This window comes from Oncorhynchus masou, chromosome 23 (assembly GCF_036934945.1).
Source record: "Oncorhynchus masou masou isolate Uvic2021 chromosome 23, UVic_Omas_1.1, whole genome shotgun sequence".
Taxonomy (NCBI): Eukaryota; Metazoa; Chordata; class Actinopteri; order Salmoniformes; family Salmonidae; genus Oncorhynchus; species Oncorhynchus masou.
In genome coordinates, this window is record NC_088234.1 from 38,446,581 (window position 1) to 38,462,742 (window position 16,162).

Here is a 16,162-nt window from a genome sequence, read left to right on the forward strand (position 1 = left end):
TTTGCCTGCTCCTCGTGTTATAATAAATTATCTGAGAACTGAACCATCCGCCTCCTGTGTCGGCATCTGGGTCATATCCCGAGTCTGGATACAATGAAGAATTATGTAATAGACTATCTGTTTCCATGAAGGAACCAACTTCTTTTGTTAATCAACTAGAATCTCATATCAGCTACAGCAGGAAAGTAAATATTACACATCAAATATCATTACTAATGCTAAATATTTTACAACACACATATCCAAAACCAAACATCTTTTATAAATGATTCTGGTTTTATTGTTCTGAATAAGTGACTGTCACGCGTATGTGTGATTAGACCTGAAGACTTTTGTTATCTCCCCAAGCTAATGCCCAAACTTGACTTTTTGTGAGGTGCTGAAGACCTTGGTTCAAACCCAGTTGGTCACAACCACCCCATGGCACATGACAGCAGGTGTTTTAGTGTTTCTATCTGTCTCTGAAAGAGTTAACATAGAATCAAGGTAGATCAGATAAAGTTGCACTGGCTGAGCTATGGAAAAACACAGGAGACATTTTTTATTGAGCCTTTATTTCGACAGGGAGTCATGCTGAGACCTAGCTCTCTTCCACAGGTGAACCTTGTAAACACACCAATACACATCAAATGTACACTACACACATCACATCAATACACGAAAAGAAAAACACAATTATAGAAACCAACATTTTTCAGGAAAAAGGTCCTCAAATCAGCCTTTTGAATTGCCCTAGAGGCACCAATTCCTCCAACTTTAGAGAGCCTGGAGACCATTACACAAGCAAGGTGCAAAACAAACTAAAAGCAGGTTTACTTAACTCAGTGGAGATTGAATTAGCCATCCCTGCGACCTGGTCTGGTGTCTAATACATCTATAAGGTAGCCCTTTACACTCATACCCGTACGTACACAAGTTGAAAATGACTGATTTAGACCTAAGTGCCTAAATATGGAATGCGGTGGCTGTACAGTGTCATGCTATACATGAGGTCAGAGGTCAGGGTCTCTGCATCACCGCTCTGTATGAGTATTAACTGAGAGGCGTTCTGAATTTGAGCACTGCGTGTGACATGAAGTTGCCCCCATCCCTCCTGCTAAATGGGCAACTATTGCCAAACAAACTGGTTGTCTGAGTGAGGGAAATGCTGTCAATTATGAGGACTCAATGTATTTTGAAAAATGAGATATTGAGGATTATAGTAAATACTGCTTTGATGTCATACAAGCAGGCTAAACACTTGTGAGTCCAAATGTGCACTTCACATTTTCATGTCATAAAACTCATGTGTTAATGTTTATCATCACTATGTTTGATGTACAGTTACAAGATGACATGGCGTTATACCCTGGGGTGTCCTGAACAGAATGAGCCTGTTTGTTGTATTGTGAATAAAATTTGCTGTGGACCACGCCTCTGAATGCACTCATGACCCCCTTCTACGCACACCAAAATTACGATCTGCTTCTCTGAATTGCCTTGTGAAGGCCTAACAGTGTAGGACCGTATTTGATCATTTAACTAGTCATGTTGGCCACAGAACAAGCTTTGAAATGATACCCATCTGACTCAGATTGCGATTTGGATTGTGCAAACAACAATAGTAATTGTGATAGCAGTGATCCAAACAAAACAACTACAACTGAACTTGCTGTAGTTCCTCAACGGCAAAGTTCGGAGAGCTCAAAAAAAGTACCTTATAGTTAAAGACTCTTCTTTGAGTCATAAAAGTACATTGAAATTACTTAGGAACTGTGCATGCTTTGGAGAGGTATGTAGCCAATTGAAGACACCAGGTAGACCTTTCACTTAAACCCGTTTTTTTGTTGGCTTATCAGTGCATTCAGAAAGTATTCAGACCCCTTCCCCTTTTCCCAATTTTGTTTCGTTACAGCCTCATTCAAAAATCAATGAAATATGTTTTTGTCATCAATCTACAAAGCGAAAACAGGTTGTTAGCCATTTTTGGAAATGTATACAAAATAAAAACTGAAAGACCTTATTTACAAAAGTATTCAGACCCTTCGCTATGAGACTCGAAATTGAGCTCAGGTGCATCCTGTTTCCATTGATCATCCTTGAGATGTTTCTACAACTTGATTGGAGTCCACCTGTGATAAGTTCAATTGACTGGACATGATTTGGAAAGGCACGCACGTCTATCTATATAAGGTCCCACAGTTGACAGTGCATGTCAGAGCAAAAACCAAGCCATGAGGTTGAAGGAATTGTTCGTAGAGCTCCGACAGGATTGTGTTGAGGCACAGATCTGGGGAAGGGTGCAAAAACATTTCTGCAGCATTGACGGTCCCCAATAACACAGTGGTTTCCATCATTCTTAAATGGAAGAAGTTTGGAACCACCAAGACGCTTCCTAGACCTGGCCGCCCGGCCAAACTGAGCAATCGGAGGAGAAGGGCCTTGGTCAGGGAGGTGACCAAGAACCCGATGGTCACTCGGACAGAGCTCAAGCCTTCCTCTGTGGGAGAACCTTCCAGAAGGACAACCATCTCTGCAGCACTCCACCAATCAGGACTTTATGGTAGAGTGGCCGAGAGACGGAAGCCACTCCTCAGTAAAAGGAACATGACAGCCCGCTTTGAGTTTGCCAAAAGGCACCTAAAGACTGTCAGACCAAGATAAACAAGATTCTCTGGTCTGATGAAACCAAGATTGAACTCTTTGGCCTGAATGCCAAGCTTCCCATCTGGAGGAAACCTGGCACCATGCCTATGGTGAAGCATGGTGGTGGCAGCATTCTGCTGTGGGGATGTTTTTCAGCAGTAGGGACTGGGAGATGCGAAGGATCTTTAGGGATCATTCAATATTCCCTTTATTTAGTTGTTCAGTGAAATCATCCCATGTGAAGAGTCAACTCATTTAATTCAAGTTCAATTCGTAACTAATAATTTGCAATTATGTCTACTTATGATAAGGTAAAAGGTTTATGTGTCTGTCTCCATACAATATGGTAAATTTATCCAACTCAAAAAAACTCTACAAATCTATATTTAAATGGTAACAATATTAATTTGCATATATTTCTGTTAATTCCCATATACTCCCTTTAATTGCCACAGAAAGGTCTCTGAATATTCCCCAAAATGTGCAACCCTACATCAAACACATATCTTACAAGTAATTATATTTTTGTTTGGTTAGCCATATAACTTTCCCTGACATCACATTGTAATTTTCAATTGACCTGATATCGTCGGATGGCTAGCATTCAATGTCTGCGGATGCGTTGTCTTCTACCCAAGATATAAAATGCTATCATAATTGACCGTAGTGCATATAAAGCACACACAACACCACAACACCATGATGACTGAAAACATAACCGTATGACGAACGAGTGATGAATTTCTGGGCAAGGGCGGTCCATTTAAAATTAACACATTATTCTCTCGCCCCTTGCCCTGCAAGTCTCAGCTCATCATACGTCATCAGAAGTGTCCACTTAATTTCAGGACTGAGGGGAGAGGGTGTGTCTTTTGCGTGTTTGGAATGCAGAGAGAGTGAGCTAGCCATATTTAGTATTATTTTCACTTTCAGTTACTAAGCTAGCAAATACAGCTGACTCAAACACCCAGCTCAAACAGAGAGAGATGCTATCTTAGCTAGCTGGCTATGGCTATCCATCACTGGAACTCTTCCATGTCAAGGTAAGCTTTTGATTTTATAAAATGTTTTGCCACGGAGGCCCCTCAGGAGTGCATGCTTAGTCCCCTTCTGTACTCTCTGTTCACCCATGACCGATTGGCCAAACACGACTCCAACACCATCATTAAGTTAGCTGATGACACAACAGTGGTAGCCCTGATTAACGACAACGATGAGACAGTCTATAAGGAGGAAGTCAGAGACCTGGCAGTGTGGTGCCAGGACAACAACCTCTCCCTCAATGTGAGCAAGACAAAGGAGCTGATTGTGGACAACAGGAAAATTGCGGACTGAACAGACCCCCATTAACATCGACAGGAGCGGGTTGAGAGAGTTTCAAGTTCCTTGGTGTCCACATTACCAACAAACTATTATAGTCCAAACACACCAAGGCAGTCGTGAAGAGGGCACGACAACACATTTGCCCCCTCAGGAGACTGAAAAGATTTGGCAGGGGTCCCCAGATCCTCAAGAAGTTCTACAACTGCACTATCGAGAGCATCCTGGCCGGTTGCATCACCGCCTGGTATGGCAACTGCTTGGCATCTGACCATAGGGCACTACAGAGGGTAGTGTGAACTGCCCAGTACATCACTGGGGCCAAGCTTCCTGCCATCCAGGACCTACAGTCCTGACATTTAATCCTAGTAAGAAATTCTCTGTCTTAGATCAGTTAGGATCACCACTTCATTTTAAGAATGTGAAATGAGGATGACCAGTCCGGGGCCCGCAATGAGTTTGCCCAGTCCGGGGCCCGCCGCGAGGGTCCCGGACTGGAAAAATTCTGGAAATTTACCAGAAAGTTTCCGACCCTTTGCAACCCCATTGCGACGTCATATGCACTGGTAGTTCAATTTCTAACTTATTTAAATTTGTTTTTACTTACACTTGTATATTGACTTTTCCATATTGAATTGATGTTGGTGTATTTCAGGCCCCGCAGTGAATAGAATTGTATACTCACACACTCGATCAGAAACGAGGGCTGAGGGGCTTACTTTGCCAACTTCACTTGCTTGGCTAATTGTTTGGACCGACGGTAAAGATGGCCATCAGGGATTCCCCCAAGGCATAACACAAGTGTAAGTGGAGGAGTGTGTGTCTTTTACGTGTTTGAAACGCAGCCTCTCTTTCTTTCGGGCTTCTTCCCTCATTTTTGAAGGAATTTATTTATTTAAAACTGTTCAACTACTGTCTTTCTCTCTCTTTGCGTCAACTATTCACTATATTTTATGTACTGCAGTGCTAGCTAGCTGTAGCTTACACTTTCAGTACTAGATTCATTTTCTGGTGCTTTGATTGGGTGGATAACATGTCAGTTCCCGCTGCAGGAGCTCTGATAGGTTGGAGGGCGTTGTCATAATTACTGTGTAAGTCTATGGAAGGGGGTGAGCCTCCAAGGTTTTGCATTGAAGTCAATGTACCCAGAGGAGGATGGAAACTAGCTGTCCTCTGGCTATGCCATGGTGCTACCCTACAAAGTGCTGTTGAGGCTACTGTAGACCATCATTGCAAAAGTGTCTTATCAATTATTTGGTTACGTGAATATATTTAGTATAGTTTTATCTAAAATTTGATGGTTAATGGTTCAGTATTTACATTTCTCTGAAATTCACTGAGGAGGATGGTCCCCCCTGAGGAGCCTCCACTGGTACATATGCATAAATCATCAGATACATGTTTTTATTATTTGGAGAGTGTGTGTGTGTGTTATAGATCTATTGCAGTTCATAGGAGCCCTGTGATTTACTAGAAACCATGTGACTGGGAGCTGACTGGATATGGGCATGCAGGAAACAAGGGGTGAGGGACACACACAGTGCCTTTGTCCCTCTCACTGCTTGTTTCCGGCATGCCCATATCCAGTCAGCTCCCAGTCACATGGTTTCTAATAAACCACAGGGCTCCTGTGAAACCTACTTTACCAGGCCATCTGGGGTCTCACACACACACACACACACACACACACACACACACACACACACACACACACACACACACACACACACACACGACTAGGCTGCAACATGGAATAAAGCATCATTAGATACTAAAGGAAAACTAAAAGAATACGGTCTCTCAATAATTACTAATCAACATCCTGTCCCGGCCCACTGTGTGAGGTATTACGTAATCTACCCTGACCTGGAGTGACACTAACCTATGACACCAGTAAAGCCTCTGTGTGTCCTGGAGTCGGCTAAACTGATTTATTTTAAACACTTGTTTCCTGTAGAACGTGTTTTGTGACAGAGGGCAGAGAAGATGGGACAAAGAAGGAGGACAAAACAGAGAAAAGAGGGAAGAGAGATAAGTGGAGAGCTGAGAGAGAGGGGGAGAGAGAAAGAGGAAGAGAGAGTTAGGCAGGACAGAGAGCAGAGTGCACAGAGGGACAAGAGGCTGACCAATTCGTAAGGTCAAATCTATGTTTGTCTTTCTGAGAGTGACAGCCTGGGTAATAGACAGAGCTATATAGAGTTAATGAGTTATATTGTTGCACATTAACACCATTGCTGACATAGACAACATCATTTTCTTCTCAGCCTGTTTTCTGACAGGTGAACACAAACGAATGCCTGAAGCACACGCACACACACAGTGTGTAGAGCAGGGATGGGCAACATTGATGGGAGTGGGGGCCACAAAAAAGTGTCACGTGCAACTAGAGGAAAAAAACAAAAAAAACAACAACCTCTAGACCACCTTAACTCCACACACAGAGACGTGCACAAAGCTCTTTCTCGCCCTCTATTTGGCAAATCTGACCATAATTATGTCCTCCTGATTCCTGTTTACAAGCAAAAACTAAAACAAGAAGTATCAGTGACTCGCTCAATACGGAAGTGGTCAGATGATGCGGATGCTACGCTACGGGACTGTTTTGCTAGCACAGACTGGAATATGTTCCGGTATTCATCCAATGGCAGAGGAGAATACCACCTCAGTTACCAGCTTCATCAATGCATTCATGCATTCACCCGCAGTGAGAGGACATACATACAGTGGAAGACGGAAGTATACATACACCTTAGCGAAGTACATTTAAACTCAGTTTTTCACAATTCCTGACATTTAATCCTAGTAAAAATTCCCTGTTTTAGGTCAGTTAGGATCACCACTTTATTTTAAGAATGTGAAATGTCAGAATAATAGTAGAGAATTACTTATTTCAGCTTTTATTTTCTTTCATCACATGCCCAGTGGGACAGAAGTTTACATACACTCAATTAGTATTTGGTAGCATTGCCTTTAAATTGTTTAACTTTGGTCAAATGTTTTGGGTAGCCTTCCACAAGCTTCCCACAATAAGTTGGGTGAATTTTGGCCCATTCCTCCTGACAGAGCTGGTGTAACTGAGTCAGGTTTGTAGGCCTCCTTGCTCGCACACGCTTTTTCTGTTCTGCCCACACATTTTCTATTGGATTGAGGTCAGGGCTTTGTGATGGCCACTCCAATACCTGACTTCGTTGTCCTTAAGCCATTTTACCACAACTTTGGAAGTATGCATGGGCCCATTGTCCATTTGGAAGACCCATATGCGACCAAGCTTTAACTGACTGATGTCTTAAAATGTTGCTTCAATATATCCACATCAGTTTCCTGTCTCATGATGCCATCTATTTTGTGAAGTGCAAAAGTCCCTCCTGCAGCCCCACAACATGATGCTGCCACCCCCGTGCTTCATGGTTGGGATGGTGTTCTTCGGCTTGCAAGCATCCTCCTTTTTCCTCCAAACATAATGATGGTCATTATAGCCAAACAGTTCTAGTTTTGTTTCATCAGACCAGAAGACATTTCTCCAAAAAGTACGGTATTTTCCCCCATGTGCAGTTGCAAACCGTAGTCTGGCTTTTTTTAATGGCGGTTTTGGAGCAGTGGCTTCTTCCTTTCTGAGCGGCCTTTCAGGTTATGTCGATATAGGGACTCATTTTATTGTGGATATTGATACTTTTGTACCCGTTTCCTCCAGCATCTTCACAAGGTTCTTTGCTGTGGTTCCGGGATTGATGTGCACTTTTCGCACCAAAGTATGTTCATCTCTAGGAGACAGAAAACGTCTCCTTCCTGAGCGGTATGATGGCTGCGTGGTCCCATGGTGTTAATACTTGCATACTATTGTTTGTACAGATGAACGTGGTACCTTTAGGCATTTGGAAATTGCTCCCAAGGATGAACCAGACTTGTGGAGGTCTACAATTTTTTTCTGAGGTCTTGGCTGATTTCTTTTGATTTCCCCATGATGTCAAGCAAAGAGGCACTGAGTTTCAAGGTTGGCCTTGAAATACATCCACAGGTACACCTCCAATTGACTCAAATTATGTCAATTGTTCTATCAGAAGCTTTTAAAGCCATGACGTAAATTTCCAGAAAATTATAAGCTGTTTAAAGGCACAGTCAACTTAGTGTATGTAAACTCCTATCCCACTTGAATTGTGATACAGTGAATTATAAGAGAAATCATGGGTCTGTAAACAATTGTTGGAAATAATATTTGTTTCATGCACCAAGGTAGATGTCCTAACCGAATTGCCCAAACTACAGTTTGTTAACAAGAGATTTGTGAAGTGGTTGAAAAACAAGTTTTAATGACTCAAACCTAAGTGTATGTAAACTTCCACCTCCAACTGTACATATCCCAACCAGTAGACATGTGCGGTATTACAGGCAACATCAACAACCAATCTAAAGGCTAGAGCTGCCACTTTCAAAGAGCGGACACTAATTCGGACACATAAGAAATCCCGCTATGTCCTCAAATGCCACCTGCACAGTGACATAACAGGCTAAATACCTTTTATGCTCACTTTGAGGCAAGCAAAACTGAAGCATGCATGAGAGCACCAGTTGTTCCGGACGACTGTGCGATCACGCTCTCCATAGCCGATGTGAGCAAGACCTTTAAACGGGTCAACATTCACAAGGTTGCTGGGCCAGACGGATATCCAGGATGTGTACTCAGAGCATGCACGGACCAACTGGCAAGTGTCTTCACTGACATTTTCAACCTCTCCCTGACCGATTCTGTAATACCTATATGTATCAAGCAGACCACCATAGTCCCTGTGCCCAAGAAAGTGAAGATATCCTGCTTAAATTACTACCGCCCCATAGCACTCACGTCGGTAGACATGAAGTGCTTTGAAAGGCTGGTCATGGCTCACATCAAAACCATCATCCCGCAAACCCTAGACCCATCCAATGCGCATACTGCCCCAACAGATGCACAGATGACACAATCTCACTCACACTCAACACTGCCCTTTCCCACCCAGACAAAAGGAACACCTATGTTAGAATGCTGTTCATTCACTACAGCTCAGTGTTCAACACGATAGTGCCCACAAAGCTCATCACTAAGGACCCTAGGAAAAAAAACCTCCCTCTGCAACAGGATCCTGGACTTCCTGCTATGGTGACCAGCGAGCTGAGATAAGGGGGGACTTTACCTAGCAGGGTCTTGTAGATGCCATGGAGCCAGTGGGTTTGGCGACGAGTATGAAGTGAGGGCCAGCCAACGAGAGCGTCCAGGTCGCAATGGTGGGTAGTATATGGGGCTTTGGTGACAAAACAGATTGCACTGTGATAGACTGCATCCAATTTGTTGAGTAGGGTATTGGAGGCTATTTTGTAAATGACATCGCCAAAGTCGAGGATTGGTAGGATGGTCAGTTTTACAAGGGTATGTTTGGCAGCATGAGTGAAGGATGCTTTGTTGCGAAATAGGAAGCCAATTCTAGATTTAACTTTGGATTGGAGATATTTGATATGGGTCTGGAAGGAGAGTTTACAGTCTAACCAGACACCTAAGTATTTGTAGTTGTCCACGTATTCTAAATCAGAGCCGTCCAGAGTAGTGATGTTGGACAGGCGGGTAGGTGCGGGTAGCAATCGGTTGAAGAGCATGCATTTAGTTTTACTTGTATTTAAGAGCAATTGGAGGCCACGGAAGGAGAGTTGTATGGCATTGAAGCTTGCCTGGAGGGTTGTTAACAGTGTCCAAAGAAGGGCCAGAAGTATACAGAATGGTGTCGTCTGCGTAGAGGTGGATAAGAGACTCACCAGCAGCAAGAGCGACCTCATTGATGTATACAGAGAAGAGAGTCGGTCCAAGAATTGAACCCTGTGGCACCCCCATAGAGACTGCCAGAGGTCCGGACAGCAGACCCTCCGATTTGACACACTGAACTCTATCAGAGAAGTAGTTGGTGAACCAGGCGAGGCAATCATTTGAGAAACCAAGGCTGTCGAGTCTGCCGATGAGGATGTGGTGATTGACAGAGTCGAAAGCCTTGGCCAGATCAATGAACACGGCTGCACAGTAATGTTTCTTATTGATGGCGGTTAAGATATCATTTAGGACCTTGAGCATGGCTGAGGTGCACCCATGACCAGCTCTGAAACCAGATTGCATAGCAGGGGAGGTATGGTGAGATTCGAAATGGTCGGTAATCTGTTTGTTGACTTGGCTTTCGAAGACCTTAGAAAGGCATGGTAGGATAGATATAGGTCTGTAGCAGTTTGGGTCAAGAGTGTCCCCCCCTTGAAGAGGGGGATGACCGCAGCTGCTTTCCAATCTTTGGGAATCTCAGACGACACGAAAGAGAGGTTGAAAAGGCTAGTATTAGGGGTGGCAACAATTTCGGCAGATAATTTTAGAAAGAAAGGGTCCAGATTGTCTAGCCTGGCTGATTTGTAGAGGTCCAGAGATTTTGCAGCTCTTTCATAACATCAGCTGAACGGATTTGGGAGAAGGAGAAATGGGGAAGGCTTGGGCGAGTTGCTGTGTGGGGTGCAGTGCTGTTGACCGGGGTAGGAGTAGCCAGGTGGAAAGCATGGCCAGCCGTAGAAAAATGCTTATTGAAATTCTCAATTATGATGGATTCATCAGTGGTGACAGTGTTTCCTATCTTCAGTGCAGTGGGCAGCTGGGAGGAGGTGTTCTTATTCTCCATGCACTTGGCTTTTCTAACTGCCTGTGTATAATGGTTTCTAGCTTCCCTGAACAGCTGCATATCACGGGGGCTGTTCAATGCTAATGCAGAACGCCATAGGATGTTTTTGTGTTGGTTAAGGGCAGTCAGGTCTGGGGAGAAGCAAGGGCTATATCTGTTCCTGGTTCTAAATTTCTTGAATGGGGCATGTTTATTTAAGATGGTTAGGAAGGCATTTTTACAAAATATCCAGGCATCCTCTACTGACGGGATGAGATCAATATCCTTCCAGGATACCCCGGCCAGGTCGATTAGAAAGGCCTGCTCACTGAAGTGTTTCAGGGAGCGTTTTACAGTGATGAGTGGAGGTCATTTGACTGCTGACCCATTACGGATGCAGGCAATGAGGCAGTAATCGCTGAGATCTTGGTTGAAGACAGCAGAGGTGTATTTAGAGGGCAAGTTGGTTAGGATGATATCTATGGAGGGTGCCCGTGTTTAAGGCTTTGGGGAGGTACCTGGTAGGTTCATTGATAATTTGTGTGAGATTGAGGGCATCAAGTTTAGATTGTAGGATGGCTGGGGTGTTAAGCATGTTCCAGTTTAGATCACCTAGCAGCACAAGCTCTGAAGATAGATGGGGGGCAATCAGTTCACATATGGTGTCCAGAGCTCAACTGGGGGCAGAGGGTGGTCTATAGCAGACTGCAACGGTGAGAGACTTGTTTTTAGAGAGGTGGATTTTTAAAAGTAGAAGTTCAAATTGTTTGGGTACAGACCTGGATAGTAGGACAGAACTCTGCAGGCTATCTTTGCAGTAGATTGCAACACCGCCCCCTTTGGCAGTTCTATATTGTCTGAAAATGTTGTAGTTTGAAATTAAAATTTCAGAATTTTTGGTAGTCTTCCTAAGCCAGGATTCAGACACAGCTAGAACATCCGGGTTGGCAGAGTGTGCTAAAGCAGTGAATAGAACAAACTTAGGGAGGGGGCTTCTAATGTTAACATGCATGAAACCAAGGGATGACCGCAGCTGCTTTCCAATCTTTGGGAATCTCAGACGGCACGAAAGAGAGGTTGAAAAGGCTAGTATTAGGGGTGGCAACAATTTCGGCAGCAAAACTGAGCAATCGGGCGAGAAGGGCCTTGGTCAGGGAGGTGACCAAGAACTCGAGGGTCACTCTGACAGAGCTCCAGAGTTTCTCTGTTGAAATGGGAGAACCTTCCAGAAGGACAACCATCTCTGCAGCACTCCAAAAATCAGGCCTTTATGGTAGAGTGGCCAGACAGAAGCCACTCCTCAGTAAAAGGCAAATGACAGCCCGCTTGGAGTTTGCCAAAAGGCACCTTTAAAACTCTCAAACCATGAGAAACACGATTCTCTGGTCTAATGAAACCAAGATTGAACTCTTTGGCCTGAATACCAAGCGTCACGTCTGGAAGAAACCTTGCACCATGCCTATGGTGAAGCATGTTGGTGGTAGCATCATGCTGTGGGGATGTTTTTCAGCGGCAGGGACTGGGAGACTAGTCAGGATTGATTGAAAGATAAACAGAGGAAAGTACAGAGAGATCCTTGATGAAAAACCGCTCCAGAGTACTCAGGACCTCAGACTGGGGCGAAGGTTGACCTTCCAACAGGACAACGACCCTAAGCACACAGCCAAGACAACGCAGGAATGGCTTTGTGACAAGTCTCTGAATGTCCTTGAGTGGCCCAGCCAGAGCTCGGACCTGAACACGATCAAACATATCTGGAGAGACCTGAAAATCGTGCAGCAATGCTCCCCATTCAACCTGACAGAGCTTGAGATGATCTGCAGAAAAATAAAATGAGAGAAACTCCAAATACAGGTGTGCCAAGCTTGTAGCATCATACCCAAGAATACTGTAATCACTGCCAAAGGTGCTTCAACAAAGTACTGAGTAAAGGGTCTGAGTACTTATAGTGTCTTGCGAAAGTATTCACCCCCTTGGTATTTTTATTATTTTGTTGCCTTACATCCTGGAATTAAAATATATTTTGGGGGGTTTGTATAATTTGATTTACACAACATGCCTACCACTTTGAAGATGCAAAATAGTTTATATTGTGAAACAAAAAAGAAATAAGACAAAAAACTGAAAACTTGAGTGTGCATAACAAAGTCAATACTTTGTAGAGCCACCTTTTTTTCAGCAATTACAGCTGCAAGTCTCTTGGGGTATGTCTCTATAAGCTTGGAACATCTAGCCACTGGGATTTCTGCCCATTCTTCAAGGCAAAACTGCTCCAGCTCCTTCAAGTTGGATGGGTTCCGCTGGTGTAAAGCAATTTTTAAGTCATACCACAGATTCTCAATTGGATTGAGGTCTGGGCTTTGACTAGGCCATTCTAAGACATTTAAATGTTTCCCCTTAATCCACTCGTGTTGCTTTAGCAGTAAGCTTAGGTTCATTGTCCTGCTACAAGGTGAACTTCTGTTCCAGTCTCAAATCTCTGGAAGAGATGTCCCTCAAGAATTTCCCTGCATTTAGTGCCATCCATCATTCCTTCAATTCTGACCAGTTTCCCAGTCCCTGCCGATGAAAAACTTTGGTGGTGTTTTCGGGGTGATTAGAGGTGTTGGGTTTGCACAAGACATAGTGTTTTCCTTGATGGACAAACATTTTTTTAGTCTCATCTGACCAGAGTACCTTCTTCCATATGTTTGGGGAGTCTCCCACATGGCTTTTGGCGAACACCAAACGTGTTTGCTTATTTTTTTCTTTAAGCAATGTCTTTTTTTCTGGCCACTCTTACATAAAGCCCAGCTCTGTGGAGTGTACGGCTTAAAGTGCTCCTATGGACAGATACTCCATTCTCCGCCGCGGAGCTCCTTCAGGGTTATCTTTGGTCTCTTTGTTGCCTCTCTGATGAATTCCCTCCTTGCCTGCTCCATGAGTTTTGGTGGGTGGCCCACTCTTGGCAGGTTTGTTGTGGTTCCATATTCTTTCCATTTTTTAAATAATGGATTTAAAAATGGTTCTCTGTGGCATGCTCAAAGTTTAGGATATTTAAAAAAAAAACTGTTCAAAGTTTGATGTTTTTTTATAACCCAACCTTGAGCTGTACTTTTCCACAACTTTGTCCTTGACCTGTTTGGAGAGCTCCTTGGTCTTCATGGTGCTGCTCACTTGGTGGTGCCCCTTGCTTAGTGGTGTTGCAGACTCTGGGGCCTTTCAGAACAGGTGTATATATACTGAGATCATGTGACAGATCATGTGACACTTAGATTGTACACAGGTGGACTTTATTGAACTCTAAATTGGTTTTTATTTGGATTTCATGTAATGGACATGAACAAAAATATACTTTTTTTCTATATAAACAACAACTGAAAAGTGGTGCATGCATATGTATTCACCCCCTTTGCTACAAAGCCCCTAAATAAGATCTGGTGCAACCAAATACCTTCAGAAGTCACATAATTAGTTAGATTGCACACAGGTGGACTTTATTTAAGTGTCACGTGATCTCAGTATATTCAGAACTTTCTGCCTCCTGCACCTGACTCCGCACCCACTACGCCTAATATTGTTACAGAAGCCCGCATCACGGATGGAGTCAGCAGGAGCAGCGGCCACCCTCCTTCCATCGATGGAGGAACGCGTTCTCCATCACACCACCATCCTCCATCGGATAGGGTCAGCGATGGACAAGATGATGGAGAGAATGGACCGATGGGAGAGGAGTGGTCTCCCCACTTCACCTCCGGCTCATCCAACGAGTCAACCTACTCCACCCCCAGTGTCCGGCTCCAGGGCATTTCGTTTGCGCTTCCGAGGGAGTACGATGGAACAGCGGCTGGGTGCCAGGGGTTTCTCCTCCAACTTGAGTTTGTACCTGGCTACCGTGAGGCCGACTCCCTCGGGGGAGGAGAGTGTGAGCATCCTCGTCTCCTGCCTGATGGGCCGAGCTCTGGAGTGGGCCAATGCTGTCTGGAATGGCCCAGACTCGGCGAGGGAGCATTATCCAGAGCTTACCCGCCGTTTCCGGGCTGTATTCGACCACGGAGTCTTAGGGGGAAGTACTGATGGCCCACCTTGGCCAGGGACGTTAGGATCTATGTCTCTTCCTGTTCGGTGTGCATCGGTCAGCTTGACCTCTGGTTATCACCCCGAGAGTAATGGACAGGTGGAGAGAGTGAACCAGGAGGTGGGTAGGTTTCTGCGGTCGTATTGCCAGGACCGGCCAGGGGAGTGGTCAAGGTACGTACCATGGGCGGAGTTAGCCCAGAACTCACTCCGCCACTCCTCCACGGACATGTCACCATTCCAATGCGTGTTGTGCTACCAGCCAGTCCTGGCGGGTGGAATCAGAGTCAGACCGAAGCTCCTGCGGTGGAGGAGTGGGTGCAGCGCTCCAAGGAGACCTGGAGGGCCGTCCAGGAATCCCTCAAGCAAGCAGGTGGATGGCAGAAGAGGTGCACTGACCGCCACCGCAGTGAGGCCCCCGTGTTTGTACCGGGGGACAGGGTTTGGCTCTCGACCCGAAACCTACCCCTCCGCTTGCCCTGTCGGAAGCTGGGGCCGCAGTGTGTGGGGCCCTTCAAAGTCCTGAGGAGGATAAACAAGGTGTGTTATAGATTACAACTCCCTTCCCATTATCGTATTAACCCCTCGGTTCATGTGACTCTCCTCAGGCCGGTGGTAGCTGGTCACCTGCAAGAAGGTGAGGTGCCGGAGGTCCCTCCGCCCCCTCTGGACATCGAGGGGTCCCCGGCGTACACAGTACATGCTATTCTGGACTCGAGACGCCGGGTGAGGGCCTGCAGTATCTCGTGGACTGGGAGGGGTACGGTCCGGAGGAAAGGTGCTGGGTACCGGTGGGGGACATCTTGGATCCGTCAATGTTGAGGGATCTTCATCGCCTCCATCCGGATTGCCCTGCGCCTCACGTTCCGGGTCGTCCTCGAGGCCGGTGTCGGCGCGCTGCGGGAGCCGCGTATCAGGGAGGGGGGGGGGGGGGGGGGGGTACTGTCACGACCCCTACCGAAGGTGGCTCCCCTTCCTGTTCGGGTGGTGCTCGGCGGTCGTCGTCACCTTTTTCCCTTCTCTGTTGGTATGGTCTGATTTGTTTCACCGGTTTCTTGTTTAGACTTTTAGTTTGAGCATACAGTGGGGCAAAAATGTATTTAGTCAGCCACCAATTGTGCAAGTTCTCCCACTTAAAAAGATGAGAGAGGCCTGTAATTTCCATCATAGGTACACTAACTATGACAGACAAAATGAGAAAAGAAAATCCAGAATATCACATTGTAGGATTATTATTTGAAAATTATGGTGTAAAATAAGTATTTGGTCACCTACAGACAAGCAAGATTTCTGGCTCTCACAGTCCTCCACTCGTTACCTGTATTAATGGCACCTGTTTGAACTTGTTATCAGTATAAAAGACACCTGTCCACAACCTCAGTCACACTCCAAACTCCACTATGGCCAAGACCAAAGGACTGTCAAAGGACACCAGAAACAAAATTGTAGACCTGCACCAGGCTGGGAAGACTGAAACTGCAATAGGTAAGCAGCTTGGTTTGAAGAAA

General features: G+C 45.1%; 2 protein-coding genes across 3 annotated transcripts in view; one reads left to right on the top strand and one right to left on the bottom strand.

Annotated features, from left to right (window-relative positions):
• The window catches only part of rassf4a (Ras association domain family member 4a), a 77,077-nt gene that overhangs the window by 53,926 nt on the left and 6,989 nt on the right, over positions 1-16,162 (bottom strand). The window lies entirely within an intron of this gene.
• Positions 3,501-16,162, top strand: part of LOC135510796 (uncharacterized) — a 43,726-nt gene continuing 31,064 nt past the window's right edge. Inside the window, exons 1-2 of one of the 2 annotated variants that reach the window (XM_064932016.1) lie at positions 3,501-3,668; positions 14,164-15,551. In XM_064932016.1, the coding sequence (XP_064788088.1) occupies positions 14,179-15,180 (1,002 nt within the window). In that variant the 5' untranslated portion in view covers positions 3,501-3,668; positions 14,164-14,178 and the 3' untranslated portion in view covers positions 15,181-15,551. Of the gene's footprint in view, positions 3,669-14,163; positions 15,552-16,162 lie in introns of those variants that run through there. The other variant, XR_010451161.1, reaches the window with a different exon arrangement.